Source organism: Giraffa tippelskirchi, chromosome 13 (genome assembly GCF_054371585.1).
Source record: "Giraffa tippelskirchi isolate mGirTip1 chromosome 13, T2T-mGirTip1v1.2.pri, whole genome shotgun sequence".
In the NCBI taxonomy this organism is placed as follows: Eukaryota; Metazoa; Chordata; class Mammalia; order Artiodactyla; family Giraffidae; genus Giraffa; species Giraffa tippelskirchi.
Window position 1 is genome coordinate 111415724 of NC_137287.1, and position 14411 is coordinate 111430134.

Genomic DNA, 14411 nt, shown 5'->3' on the forward strand with positions numbered 1-14411 from the left:
AAGAGTGCCTGGGACTTTATACTGTTTAAGTGTCTGCTAAATATTTTTATTAGTGATAGAGGACAGACCATTGTTTTAGTTTTCTTTAACAGATTTAAATGGTTTCCCATAGCCAACATCCTAGCTTCCCAGAGGATCAGACCGGGGTTTTTTCCTAAAGAGGCAGCAAATGCCTTCTCGAGGCAGAAGAATATTTTTCTATCTTGGGCTTCCTGCTGCCACCCCCCTACTTCCACTGTCTCTCTCATCCTTCTTCGTAAGTGCCTGGGGAGCCTGGGTCAACTCTCTGTTTTGTCTGCGCAGGTCCAACAAGAGTCACACAAGAGGTGTGATGGATACAGTGAAATATCAGCTAGATCTCTTTTGGAAGCAGCCAGAGGGGCAGTATAGTAGAGCGGTTAGATGCATGGGCTTCAGATGGCCTGGGTTCAAACTCTGGCTCCACTAGTTGCCAGTTGGACAAATAATTTAACTTCTGTCTCTCTTCCTGAATTTTTTGTTTTTGCTATGCTGAATCTTCCCATTTATTCTCTTTGGCATTGACTTTTGCTTGTCCAGACTCTGATGTTTGGTAGATTTTATCCCCAAACAGATATGAGCCCTGAGCCAAGGAGTCAGCTTCTGTATATACCCAATAATTGGATGCTTTCTGAGTTCCTGATGGTGAAATTTATATTTTATCCAAAAGTGTGACCATTTCAGAAATTCTAGGAATGCCAGCTACTGTCTGTATTTTAACGTTCACCGTACCCCTGACTAAACTCATTCTTAAAGTGTATTTGTTCTTCACATCTCTGGATTTCCTTACAATGATCATTATTAAGCTTTTCTAGTTTATTTTTCTTATTTAGCCACACTGAAGTTTCTTCAGTATTGGAGTCACCTGTACTGCTGCCCCAAACTGGCCAGTATTCGGGTCCTCAGTTATATTTACAACCCATTCTGTGACTTTTACATATTGTGTGTATTGTGTATGGAAAAGTAGTGGATCAGTACATAGACATGGGTAATATCTCTTAAAACAGATAGTCAGCATATGAACTCCTCTTCTGCAGTGATCAGAATTTCCATCATCTCACTATCATCAGTGGAAAGGTAATGCCCTTTAAGCCACTGTGAAAGTCAAGCCCGTTTTAAGTCTTTTGGAAAAAGAGGTGCATGTTAGGAAATCCTGAATGATGATGAGTCAGCCTCACTGATCCCAGACTGGCTGCACTTCTACCACTGGCCAAATCCTGCTTCTGACTTGCATGGCACGGCCTTCGACATGCTTCTGTGTCACAAGACTTTGACCTCCAAAAGCATCTGCTACTCACTTCCGGTAGATGCCTAGGAAAGACTGACACTGGGTTTGCTCTTTGGCAGCACTCCTGTCGGTGTCAGGTTATGGACGAGGGGGTAGGACTCTCAGTACTCTGTTCTCTGTTTCTGGAGGCAGGGACAGGAACAGCACACGACAAGTAGACACGATATTAGCATTGTGTTCAGAGACTTAATACAGCTTCATAAACCCACATTTCTAACAGTCCCCAATGGAATGCCTTGTACCACAAGATGTTCCTTAGCTCTGAATCTTCTGAACTCAGTATAAAAATGCAAACTTGTTCTCTTCTATCTAAACAATTGGGACTAGAGGAGAGTGAGATGCCTTTGAAAAGTCAAGTTGGTAGTTTCATCTCTCTTGGGCTTTGTGATTAATTGTGACCTACAAAGGGATTACTACACTAGCAGAAACTTTGAATTTCCTGAATAGATTTCCCTCTGGTTAGCAGGCAGAGGAAGTACTGACTTGTTTCACTTTCCTGGGGTTGGCCTGAGTATCAGTGCCACTGCCATGTCATTTGTTGACTTCTTTTCCCTGATCTCTGTGTGGCTCGATAATGAATAGCAAAGCTGAAAACTGGAGGCCTGTGTGTATACTCTTGGTGCCCATGCTGTGATTGCCAGGAGACCAGAAAGCCAGTTTTCTAGTGTAACAGAATTATGTTCTAAGAATTGCTTTCATTGAGAAAGAGAACAAAGCAAGTAGGGGTGGTGGAGGCAAGGAGGTGGAACATTAAGAAATAAGGACTGTAGAGCATTCCTAAACTCAGATTCCTGAATCAGCCATTTAGTTTCATGGGAAGACAATCTGAGAGGTAGCTGTCCCAGAGTTTTATCATTTCTGATATCCTAGGTCTTGTCTAGAAAGTTTTCACTTGATGGTAGAGGAAAATCTTTTCACTTTCTACATCAAGTCTTAGATTGCCCATGCCTTTGTCTCTTAACACTAGGCTTCCCTTAAGTGGTGGCTGTCAGCTTCATGGAAATGAAATGATACTGATCTAGTGGAAAGTGCTCTGAACTTAGAGATGGAAAGGCTGAGTTTAAATCCCAGCTGCCCTTCTTTCTAACACTGTAACTTGGAATAAGACTTTGAACCACTGGCTCCTCTGTTTCTGAATCAGTAAGGGAATAATAAAGACTCCTTCCCAGGGGTGTTGTGAGAACTGAGTGAAATAATGTATGTGAAAGCACTGAACATATTGCTTGCTTAAATTTGTCCTTTTTTCTTATTCTGGGGGGAAAGTATATCTAACCATTAATATTATGGATGTCATTGTTCCAGATTTTTTGCTTTTAGGGAGGAACTTCTTTAGATGACCATTAATTCTTCTTAGAGTTAATGTTCAAAACAAACAAAAGCTGAAACTTCAGTGCTTGTATATAAAATAGTAAGCTCACACATTTTGCTGGTAGTATCAAAACCATGGGCCTGTGATTTCATATATGTAAACTCCTGAAGAATCAGTTGCAATCTTGACAACTACTTTTTCACCATTCTAATGCTGAAAGAATTCAGGAGAACTGAAAGTAAGAGCATTATTGTAATTGGGAGCCTTTTTGTACAAAATAAAGAATAAGTTGTTTCTAAAACACTGCTGTGGTGAAAACAGCTTATGAGAGCACATTGAGTAGAGAGTGACTTTGTAATAATGCTAAGAATAAAAAGCATGGTGGGAAAAATTGATCATCATGGGCTAGCAGACTAGAATTTTTTTTTTTTTTTAAGTGTACTTACATAGAAATCTGTTATTTTCTAGTGTGTGGCACATCTAAATAACAACCTAATGAGAACAACACAGAAGGAGGAATATATAAACCAAGGAAAGTGGACATTGCTTTATTTTTCCTCTATTGATAGTTCTGGGTCTTCCCTAAACCTGTAGTCCTGTTTATACTCATCCCCCTGCCCTCCTGGCTGGATTTCATAGTTTCTGCTGATTTATTATCCAAACCCCCATCATTAGTTGGAACTCCTTTTGTCTCCAGAGATGTGGTTGATAGCGCTTACTGATCCAGGTTCTGGGGCTCTCACCTGACTGGTACCATCATCCGTTTCTCCCTTTCTGGTGTTGGGTGTAGCTGAAAATGCTAGCCAGATCTCTTTAGGACAGACTTCATGGAATGGTTGTACCCTAATGACCTCATTGCTGGTAAAATCTGTTTGTTTTTTTTTTTCCTGGGCTGAATGTGGTAAGTATGACAGATGGGAAATACAGTCTATGGTAGGAAAGGCAAGAGCCTATGCTGCCTGTAGGTTTGGCTCTCTGTCAGCCGGGGTTGTTGTCAGCTATCCTGTTTCTAGGGATGACCCCCAATTCATAGCCCTTGAAGTCACGTTCTCGTTTGGTAACTTGTGGAATATATTGGCTGCTGCAGTGAGCAGGGTTCCTAAGCCGCCTGCCCAGTGCACTGAAGAAAATAGTCATCCAGTGTCCTGCCACCTTAAAATACAGCTCCTGAATTTTGCTCTTTAGTTTTTATATAACTTCAGTTATTTTATATATTCCTTTTTTTTTTTGCTTGTCTTAAATTTATCATGTATATTTGCAGGACTCACAAGTTGTAGCATAAGGGCTACAAAATGATAACTGTGATGTATATCTTTGGTATATCACAGTTTCCCCCTCTGATTATTTACCAAGGCTCTATCTGGTTTCTTGGTGATTGTTTATTTGTTTCTTTGTTCTTGTTTGTTTTTTCATCATGGGAAGCATCAAAGTGAATATCTTTCTGTAATGCTTTTCCCAGAGAGAAATCTCCAGGAGCTAGACCCCAGGGTGTGAATATTTTAATGGTTCTTGTTTTATAATGTCATATTTTGTTTTCTTGAGGAGTGGCACTTTTTTTTTTTTTAAATAGTATTACCAGTGTGTACACAAACACCTTTAAAAGCAAGGCTTTGAAAAACAGGCCCTCAAAGCATGCCCTTGCTTTGAGATAGGGCTTTTCTTATTGTGAGGAAAGGACCAAGCAGGATTTATAAGCCCCTTGTAGAAGTGACTAGCTTTTCCTTAGCTGGCAGGAAACATTGACTCTGTTGGGCTGCTCACTGCACAAAGCCCGGGCATGGCTACATTTGTGGTATGTCTCCAGTCTGGCACTGAGCCACTAAATGATTTTTGGTGAGCTGTTCTTACCTCCTCACATCAGATGTGAGTGCTCAAGTTGGAGCTTTCATTATAGTTTTTTGCTGGTAGAATGTTGTAGAAATACAATGGGTTTGCTGTATCATAGACACTTTAAAAAAAATGTCCTGGTATGTTTAGAATAACTGTGTTTCTCCCTTTAATTCCTTTGCTCTTTGAAAAACTTAAGACATTAAGCAAGATAAAGTCTGATGTCGTGAAGAGCTTCTACTTGAGCTTTCTGTCAGGACTGGTTATTTAAAGCATTGTGAGTTTCCATGGTTCATGTTATCTCAGGGTATCTTGTGAGTTAATCTTATGAAATGAATCCTGTGGTCCCTACTCTGGGCTTACTGTTTGTGGCTTATTTTCACAGTGAACATAAAGATTCTGAAAAGAAACACAAAGAGAAGGAGAAAACCAAACACAAAGATGGAAGTTCAGAGAAGCATAAAGACAAACACAAAGACAGAGACAAGGAAAAACGAAAGGAAGAAAAGGTACAGAACATCCCAGTGGAGAAGGAAGAGGTGTGGGGTGTATTTTTCATTTTGTTTACCTTTGAAAGCAAGTAATGAAAGTACCTTCATTGAGTAGTAAGATCCTCTGACCTTTTTTTTTTAATTTATTTTTTTATTGAAGGATAATTGCTTTACAGAATTTTGTTGTCCCCTGACCTTTGAGTGAAAAAGTCTGTGTCAAGAGATGTCAGAGCCTACCAGAGTCTTAAATGATGAAAACCAAACTTTACCACTGTATTTCATGTACCAAATCTATCCATGTCATTACCTTACTTTATATGGTAAATTGAAGGATGTAGGATTTCTGGAAAAGTCGGTTTTCTTTCATGGGGAAAATTAGTTCTGTTTTTGAGAGAAGGCCTAATACCACGTTGGTCCTCTGTTGAATGAAACTTCTTCCTGAGTGAAAATTTAGTGACACTGGTGCTCTTTGTGGCTTTTGCTTCCAGTATAACCAGCACAAACCGTCTCAGAATAGGCTCCTCTGGCTGTGAATGAGCAGTAGTACTGTGCCTAGACTTTTTTAAAAAGTTTTTTAGTTTCTCAAGAAGTAATGCTGTATGGACTTGGTAAATTCAGACAATATAGAATAAGGGACAGTAGTGAAAAATAATCTCCCTTTAACCCTCAACTCACTGTCCTCTGTCTTTCCCTTTGTGGAGGCAGCCACTGTACTATTTTTTTTTTTTTTAATTCTTCCATTGGTACCCTACGCGTGTGTCTATGTGTATATTTTTGTTGGAAAGTTGAAGGAGGGCGAACATGAATATACTTTGCCTAAGTCAGTGAAGATGGGAAATAAAGTATTCCTTTTTGTTTGGGTTTGTTTTTTTATTTTCTGTCAGCACTGCCAAGGGCAGATCTTTGAGAAGTGGAGTGTATTTATTGACGGAGGGAACCTACCATCATTTAAAGGTAAAAAGCCACCATTTTGAAGGGAAACACTTCCCAGTAAAGAACTATAAAAAAGGAGTCTTAGAAAAATGTCAAGATCTTTGGTTCACCTGTTCAGTTTTGCTAATAAGAGTCAGTCTGGGATCAAGATTCCCCAGGAGTAGAGGCCAAATCATCTCAAGTAAGGTAGAGGCTTCTTCAACTTTAGTCCTTTTAAGGTACTAATCCATTACTGCTGTTTTACCTTTCAGATTAAAGCTTCTGGGGATGCAAAAATAAAAAAGGAGAAGGAAAATGGCTTTTCTAGGTAAGACTCTGCTGTCTTGGCTTCTCTTTCTCTGTGTGTGTCCAGCAGGCCAGCTGCCCATGTTGCAGTGTTGTTTGAGCTCACCTAAAATGCACTGACCTGGCCATCTCCAGGTTTTCAAGGAAGTTGGCAGTGAAAGGGCTTGGTCTTAGCCAATGAGAGCATTTCTAGAGTGCCATTTAGCAAGACCGACCAGCACATTTTATAGAAGGCTATTTTGAGTGGAGAAGGTTGGCAGGAAGAAGTTTTTTTTTAATTGAGATATAATTTAACACTTCCATAAAATATACCCCTTTAAAGTGTACAGTTTATTGGTTTTTAGTTTGTCACAAGGTGTTATATAACCTCCCCACTACCCTCTATCTAATTTCAAAACATTTTCATCACCCCTAAAAGAAAAACTCTATTCTTAGTCAATAGTAATTTTGGAGTTTCCTAAAAATCCCCTACTCTGAATTCCTTGGTGGTATTCCGAGGCTCATATATAGAAACTGATTTGATCTGCATTTTAGGGACAGATGTATATTTGAGCAGAAGTATTTTATCTCTTTTACAGAAGGAGAGGTCACTTTTCCAGAGAGGTCACCACAATCCAGAGGTCACCTTTCCTTTCCTTTCCTTTCCTTTGTGGGGCTGTTTAGATTCTGTTTTCCTCATCAGCTGCAGCTCCCTAAAATAAGCCCCAATTTTCCTCTAGTTTAAAAAAAAAAAAAACATTCTAACCTGCTCCACTGAATGGCAGAATGGATTTACCAGGAGTTGTTGGGAGTGTTTGCCTTATTATCCAGAGCAAAATGTTTTGAGAGTTTTGCTTTCTTGAAATTTTGAACTTTCAGTTTCATTTGAGAACAGTTTTGAAAATTGTGCCATGTACTCTGGGTTCCTTACACCAGGAGAAGCAAGTGCCCTCTTCAGGCATGTTCTGTAACTGTTTCAGGAATGCAGAATAATAAAATTCAAGAAGCGTTAGAGCTGTAAGCTAGGCATTCTGATTCCTTAGATAACAGGGATTGAACACAGGGCAACTATTTTCTGCCAGGAGATGGCCTTGGACTTTTATTAAACTAAGAGTAAGATATGATTAGACTCTGGACTCAGTGTGGAGTCCTGGGTTTAATTTCAGACTTTCTGGATTAGATGATCAGAAGCACACCCTTTGAGGCCGTGGTTGCTCTGTTCACTTTGCTGGTCTGCTCGCCACCTTGCATCTTTGTCTTGGGAGAGAATCCACATGCCTCACTGAATTGAACAGTTTTCTAGGGTTTTTAAATTTTTTTCTTCAGGCCTAGTAAGCCTTCCCATGTGCTTTTAACCTCACTTATGATAGCAGTAGGATCTAGCATTTACTTAACTAGTTGGGTAAATGGCAATGTTGCTTTCTTTCTGGTGCAAAGCTTTTGGAGATTTTGAACCTTTGGGTCGGTATCAGTGGTTTATGTGGAGGGGAGAAGCAGCTATAGAGGTTGGCCTTTGGGGAGTGTGCATAAATAAGGAGAGAAAGTTAATCTTTTTACATACTCAAGTTCATTTGCAAGCAAGGGCATCCAGTATGCTTGTGGGGAAGGGAGGGGCAGGAACAGCATTGAAACCCTATGAATATGCTGACTTTATTTGGCAACCAAATCTGGATGCTTATCCCTTGGCCCCCTTAGAGATGGGGTGACTTTCTTTGTGTCTGGAGGCCATTCCTTGTGCTGAGTGAGTTAGCCTTGTGGATGCTTCTGGCTGTGAGCAGTGAGGTTCTGACGAGATGTGCCAGGGCTGGGAACACCCCAGGCTGTGGTGGTGGCTGGCCCCTTTGGTTTTTTTAACTTGTTCTCGCCTCTTTTTTGGTTCAACATAGTCATCTAACAGAATCATCTTGTTATATTGAGAAGGCAAAATGCTAACAAAAATAGGACAAGGTACTCTTCTGTGTATAAAGTAAACCAAAGGAGGAAGTTGAACAGTGAATAGATTTGGCTTAGAATGACTAGAGTCTTTTTGTTCTGAGCCTCAAGTTTGGGAAATATATTTTTATTCCTTTTTCAGTGAAAGCTATATTTTAGCTTTTGGAGCACTAGAATAATCAACTCAGATCACTTGTGGGGTCACATACACAGTAGATCCCTCAAATAAGGGGAAGAAACAATTTACGTTTGTTCCTACTGTGATGTGGATTGTGTTGGCAAAGACAACCAAGAGGTCATGGAAAGAATACTAACTGAAAATAAGGGGTTCTGATCCCTGACCTTGATCTCACCTCTTCATCTGTAAAATGAGGACACTGTTGTGGTGAGAATTAAGTGAGAAAAAAGTGCTCATGGAGAAGCTTTTACTATGTACACATGTATGTTGTTATCCTGTTAGCTTCTTCTCCCAACTTGGCATTACTTTTGTAATGTAGATTTTCCAACATTCACTGGCGAACATTTTTTTTTTCTCTTCAGTCCACCACGGATTAAAGATGAACCTGAAGATGATGGCTATTTTGCTCCTCCTAAAGAGGATATAAAGCCATTAAAGAGACCTCGGGATGAGGATGAGTGAGTATTTCTTACTACTTTTGAGTTTTGAAAACAACAAGGAGTTAAGAGAATAGTACACATAACCTTCTGCATTAATTGAGTTTTACTGTTTAGGAGTTTGTGATTCATAGATTGGGTGACTGATTTCTCTTTGAATGTATATTTACACTTTTCTTACATTTTTTTCTTATTAAAAAGGTAATGCATGTTTATTGTTGGAATTTCAAATAATCTAGAATTCATGAAGAATATTTAAATTATTTAAGTTACTTTAAGTGTGTCATCACCTACCACAGAGAAGTTTTCATTGTTAAAGCAGTTTTTCCTAGAATCTGTGCCCGTTAATACCTTCTTAGTGAAGAAGTAATAAAATTGCTCTTACTTAAAACACGTATTTTGAGGCTTATAGGTGCCTCTTAGGTTCAGTCAGTGAGGTTAAATCCTATTCATTATTTTCAGCCTTGTGAAATTTATTATGTTTTGGGAGTAGTTGGAAGGGGAGGAGGGAAATACTTAGCTCATTTGTATGTGTTTAGAATTCATAAAGAATTTCTTTCTTCCCCTTCCCCATCCAGTTATTACTTTGTGGTAGCCATTGTTGCACTGTGTGTTTGCCTCCCAGATTTCCGCCTTCTAGTGCTGTCTGTTTCTGTACTTACACCTCTACTCCACCTCCCTTCCAAGCCTGCATGTAGTGTGAAGCTGCTTGTTTTGTTCTGCATAGAGTTGTAACTATTGGTCCTTGGTCTGGCCTTCTTTACTTTCTCCATTCCTGTTCTTGACTGTAGAATGCCCAGCCAAGACTAATAGCAACCACGCCTGCCTTGGAGGCCGCCAAGAAGAGTTTGGAGGTCCTAATCCTACTGGTGAGAAGTACTGAGTCACAGTCGTGTTAACTGCATATTCATGTTCCCCTTTCTAGTGCTGATTATAAACCTAAGAAAATTAAAACAGAAGATATCAAGAAAGAGAAGAAACGAAAACTAGAGGAAGAAGAGGTTAGTAAAGAGACTTAGGCCCTTTGGGACTTGAGTTTGGAATAGGGAATTTTTTGATAAAATAACTTTCAAAGGTAAATGGCTTTTAGGAGTTTATTGCTCTGTTGTAGAGGAAACAGTGAGAAAACGCTTATGTGTGTTACAGTGGCTATGGCACTGTTAATTTTAAGATCTTAACTTCCTGGGTGTCCACTCATAGCTATGCTGCCAGCTGACATGTTCTTAGAGAAACTACACCATCTTCATACATACAGAAAGAAATACTAGCAAGAAATCATATTTTGGCTTAAAACCAGGAAGAGTTTTCCCTAGGAATGTTTTTTAGCATTTTTTTTTTTTAATCTAGCAAAGCTTGCCCATCACTCATTTTGGGTAACTCTCTCTATTTAAAGTCCTTTAATGGGTGTTGCTTAGACATAGCTTGAAATCCCAGTTCTGGACCACAGCTGCTCCCTGGGTCTTGTGCCTCTTTAATTTACCTTGTTCCAGCCTCACAGACCTCCTTTGTTTCTTTTTCACACCAGATTCTTCTGTGCTTCAAGGCTTTATGTAACACGTGCTGTGTTCCTTCTGTCTGGAACACATGCAGTCTTTCTCTTTTCTTTCGTCTCCTATCTTATAGCCTTTCTTTTTAAAATCTCAGTTTCAATTCAAATACTTTTTTAAGCATTTTATTTGATGCTTGTGGTAGATTTAACATATAGTAATATGGTTACTTCTTTTGACACTTTCGATAACTTGTACTAAAGAGTTGTGGGCAAGTAATTCAGAAAAAGATGTCAGAAATTCACAGGGGACTTCATCTTGCACTCCTAAGGGAAGAAGTGGTTGAATAAGTTCTTAGCTTTCATCCTTTTGAGGTTAGCCATTGTCTTGGGCAAAATGGATTCACAAATGTAAAGTCCACATGGAAGTATCATCAGTAAAGATAGTGATCGTAAGGGGCAGTGAGTCTTAAGAGTGTAATCTATATCGTTGTAGTAGCAATATTGATAATTCAAATTAGGGGAGTTCCCTGGTGGTCTTGTGGTTAGGATTCTGAACTTTCACTGCCATGGCCTGGGTTCAATCCCTGGTCAGGGAGCTGAGATTCCATGAGCACTGCACACACCCCACCCACTGCCAATCAAATTAAATGTGCTTACTGTGTGCCAGGCACTGTTCTTCGTGCTTTATAGCTGTCATTTCATTTAATCCTTACAACACCCCTTAGAGGAAGTATTGTTATTATTATCTCCATTTTACACATGCAGAAACTGAGGTATGGAGAGGTGAAATCTTTTGCCTGAGGCCACACAGGTACTAAGTGGTAAAACTGGAATTTGATCCCACGTGGTTTGATTCTAAAGCCGACACACTAGATGCCATGTCCTCTTTCCTGTGGGACTTTGCTGATCCTTTAATTTCACAAGGAGAGAGGAGGAGTGTCTAATGAAATCATACAAAACATATGAATGAGTAGGTGAGAGATCAGGGCCTGCATTTAGGGAATTGTAGTTTTTCTGACAACTAACCTGCTCTTGGCACAAGTTCAGGTTTATGAGAGACACCTCAAGGAACTGAGCATGAAATGTTGAGTAGTGAGTATGGTAGTCACTCCACTTTCATGTAGACTGTCAGTACAGACTAGTCAATAAGAAATTCAGTAAAACTTCAGCTTTCTATGTGTTCTCTATTGCCTTTATGCTTAGGTTGCATTTATATAATAATACCTTTCTCTGCATTTCAAGGAGATTAGTAATAACTGTTAAAGCCATCTGGGAAAAGAATGGTTGACTTCGTTTATTTAATTATCTTAGCAAACATCTCCCTATAGGGGCAGGAAAAAAAAGCAGCCTGAAAGACTGAATTAAGACCCAGTCTTACTGTGCTAGGGACCACAGATGGCAAGAGAAGTCATTAAACCTCTCTGCTGGCCATGGAATTTTTCATTTCTGGGAATTGTTCTGTAGTCTCTTAGTGACTGATAATCTCATTTTGAGGCTTGAGAACATACGATGGAGCCAGTAGTTTCCTGATGGAACCACCTGTATGCCTGTTCAGAAGCTGTTCAGAGAATGTCTTAACTGAAAAACATTACCCTTTCCTGTGGGGTGTTTCAGCTTAAACAGCAAACATTATCTGAACTCATGCGATCCTCTAGTATTTTCTCCTCCCAGACATACTTACACATTTATATTCTCCAATTCTGTTTTAAAATATGTGTAGTACTGTAGTCTTTCCCCCTTCTTTCTACACCAAAGGTCATTTTCTTTCCCTGAATTTATCTTGACTGCCATCCTACCACATATTCCTAGAATGTTTATATATTTCAGTCATTCCCATGAGTCACATTCTGTTATTTTTCTGGTAAACTTGGTCTCTCATCATGGTCAATAGCAGCTTTTTGACCTTGACCAAGTGACAAAACCTCTGTCTCACAGTTTCCTTGACTATAACTGGAAGAGGTCAAACCAAACTCTCTACAAAGTTCTTTGAAGTTCTGCCATTCTGTAACTGATTTTAAGATGACTCAAACCACCTTTCAGAGCTATATAAATCTTGCTGAATAAAAGCTTAAATTATATTGAATAGTTAGGACAAAGGAAAATATTCTTCAGCAGAGTTTAGATTCTATAAGCAGGACCCCCTCACCTGGTGAATAGCTCATTTGTGTGTGTGTGTGTGTGTGTGTTGAAATTTTTATATTGGTGCATGTTTGTTCTTTTTCTATGCCACTGTGACAGCTCATCTCAGGTTACAGTTCAAAGAAGTACTATGGTAGGAATTGGTCATTGTTGTAGTACTTCCCAAGTGCTTGCTTGCTTACTACTTCCTGACTTTGTGTATGTAAGCGGCATTAATAAAGTATTCCCCTCCAGACTTGGTCAGAAATTTCCTTCCAAATTGTGTACTTAATACATAAAAAGTCTCCGTGCCCATTATTTGATGGTATTACAGGAGGTTTAAAGATGAGTAGATTTTAAAATAAGTGAGGATAGTACACTGGGCTTATTCTCCCTCTAGCAGTGCTGTTCCAAACTCCAGTGAGGCTAAAAAAAAGAAAACAACAACAACAATTTCCCAGGCTCTTCTTCCCTTGCAGAATGAGTGTTTTTAACTGCTTCCTCAGATAATCATGTCAGAGAGTTTTAGGAAATACTGCTTTAGAAAAAAGTACCAGTAAATTTTTATTTATCTACTTCATTGAGTATTAGACTTAAGAACCTCTCTAGTTTTAATATTCCATGATTCCAGTTTTTCTTCCTAATGGGCCCCCAGAACTACTTTGAGAAGTGTGATTGGTCCTTAGTTAAGTGCTTTCTCACCATGTTTCTTTGTAGGATGGTAAATTGAAAAAACCCAAGAATAAGGATAAAGATAAAGATAAAAAAGTTCCTGAGCCAGATAGCAAGAAAAAGAAGCCGAAGAAGGAAGAGGAGCAGAAATGGAAATGGTAATATCTCAGCCCTTGGTTAAAATGGTAGCTCTTTGATTCCACAACCTAATGAAACAAGAATGTTGAGTTAGTAAAGTTAATAGCCTGGTATTGTGGGGAGGAGGGAAGTGCTTGAACGAATCTCTGTGGGCTAACATTCTGAAATAAGTCTTGCAAGTCCTGGTGAGACCATTAACTAGCTCTTTCCCTATTGGATCTCATAACTGGGTCCCACTCTATTGAACAGAGTGAGCTGTAGAAGAGCTATTTTTTTTAGGAACCCTAGCCCATTGTATTGCAAACATTTTCCCTTAGGGTTGTTTTCTTTTTTTTTAATGATATGAGTATATTTGCCATATAGAAGATTTTAATTTTGATTTATCAGATTTACAAATATTTTCCTTATGGCTCTGTTTCCTTACATCTTGTTTCAAAAGGTCTTCATTCTACAGTTATAAAAATATCCACCCAGGTTTTCTTGTGGAGTTTTTTTTGAACAAATAGGCAATTTCCCCAACGTGATTTATAGAATAATCCATCTTTTCCCTCTCATTTTAAATGCAGCTTTATTCATATGCATGTTTCCATACACACATAGGATTTCTATAGTTTACTCTTTTAAAACAAGTACTGAAAGGAACAGTTTGATAGAAAAATGAGGAAAAGGGAATTCATTAAAGAAAATACATGATTAGCAAGCATCTTAAAATATGATCAACCTCACAAAGTAGCAAAGAAAGATGCAAAGAAAAATAATAAATAATACATCCTTTTGTTTAACGTCTCTCAGATTAAGAACAATTAATAAGTATCAAAATGAGAAAACAGGCATTCTTGTTCAGTATGGGAAATGAAGATTCAGATAGTGAAGACTATCTTCAATCGAGGACAGTTTAGCAGTAACAGGTTACTTCTAGGTGTTTAGAGTTTTGAAATAAATTTGTATTTTTAATCCTGGCTTTTCTTAAAATGTTAGCTACTACATCTATATCATACATGATTTGTATTTATGTTGAAAATATTACAATGATTCAGAGGTATACGAGTTAAGAAAAAATGACAGTTCCCTTTCCTTCTTTCTCCCATTCCCATTTTTCCTTTCTAGCTTTGAGGGAACCACTGTTTGTAGTTTGGTATGTAGAGTTCCAGACCCGCTGGTATGCATTTACTCTGTGGCTTTTGTAATAGAGAGCAGTAATCTTGCCAGTACCTCTGAGGAATGAGGAAACATCCATGACCAGGGAGGTGGCTGAGAGGAGCAGAGCTGCAGTGGCAGGAAAGCTCAGCACAGCTGTATGATCAGCATTGCTGGTGT

At 38.9% G+C, this 14411-nt stretch overlaps 1 protein-coding gene across 2 annotated transcripts in view; it reads left to right on the top strand.

Annotated features, from left to right (window-relative positions):
• The window catches only part of TOP1 (DNA topoisomerase I), an 87831-nt gene that overhangs the window by 43283 nt on the left and 30137 nt on the right, over nucleotides 1-14411 (top strand). For both annotated transcript variants that reach the window (XM_081556921.1, XM_081556920.1), the window contains 5 exons: nucleotides 4828-4951; nucleotides 6118-6173; nucleotides 8603-8698; nucleotides 9603-9678; nucleotides 13002-13114. Coding sequence is in view for 1 of the 2 variants with exons in the window: in XM_081556920.1 (XP_081413046.1) it covers nucleotides 4828-4951; nucleotides 6118-6173; nucleotides 8603-8698; nucleotides 9603-9678; nucleotides 13002-13114 (465 nt within the window). In the remaining variant the exon portion in view is untranslated. The remainder of the gene's footprint in view (nucleotides 1-4827; nucleotides 4952-6117; nucleotides 6174-8602; nucleotides 8699-9602; nucleotides 9679-13001; nucleotides 13115-14411) is intronic.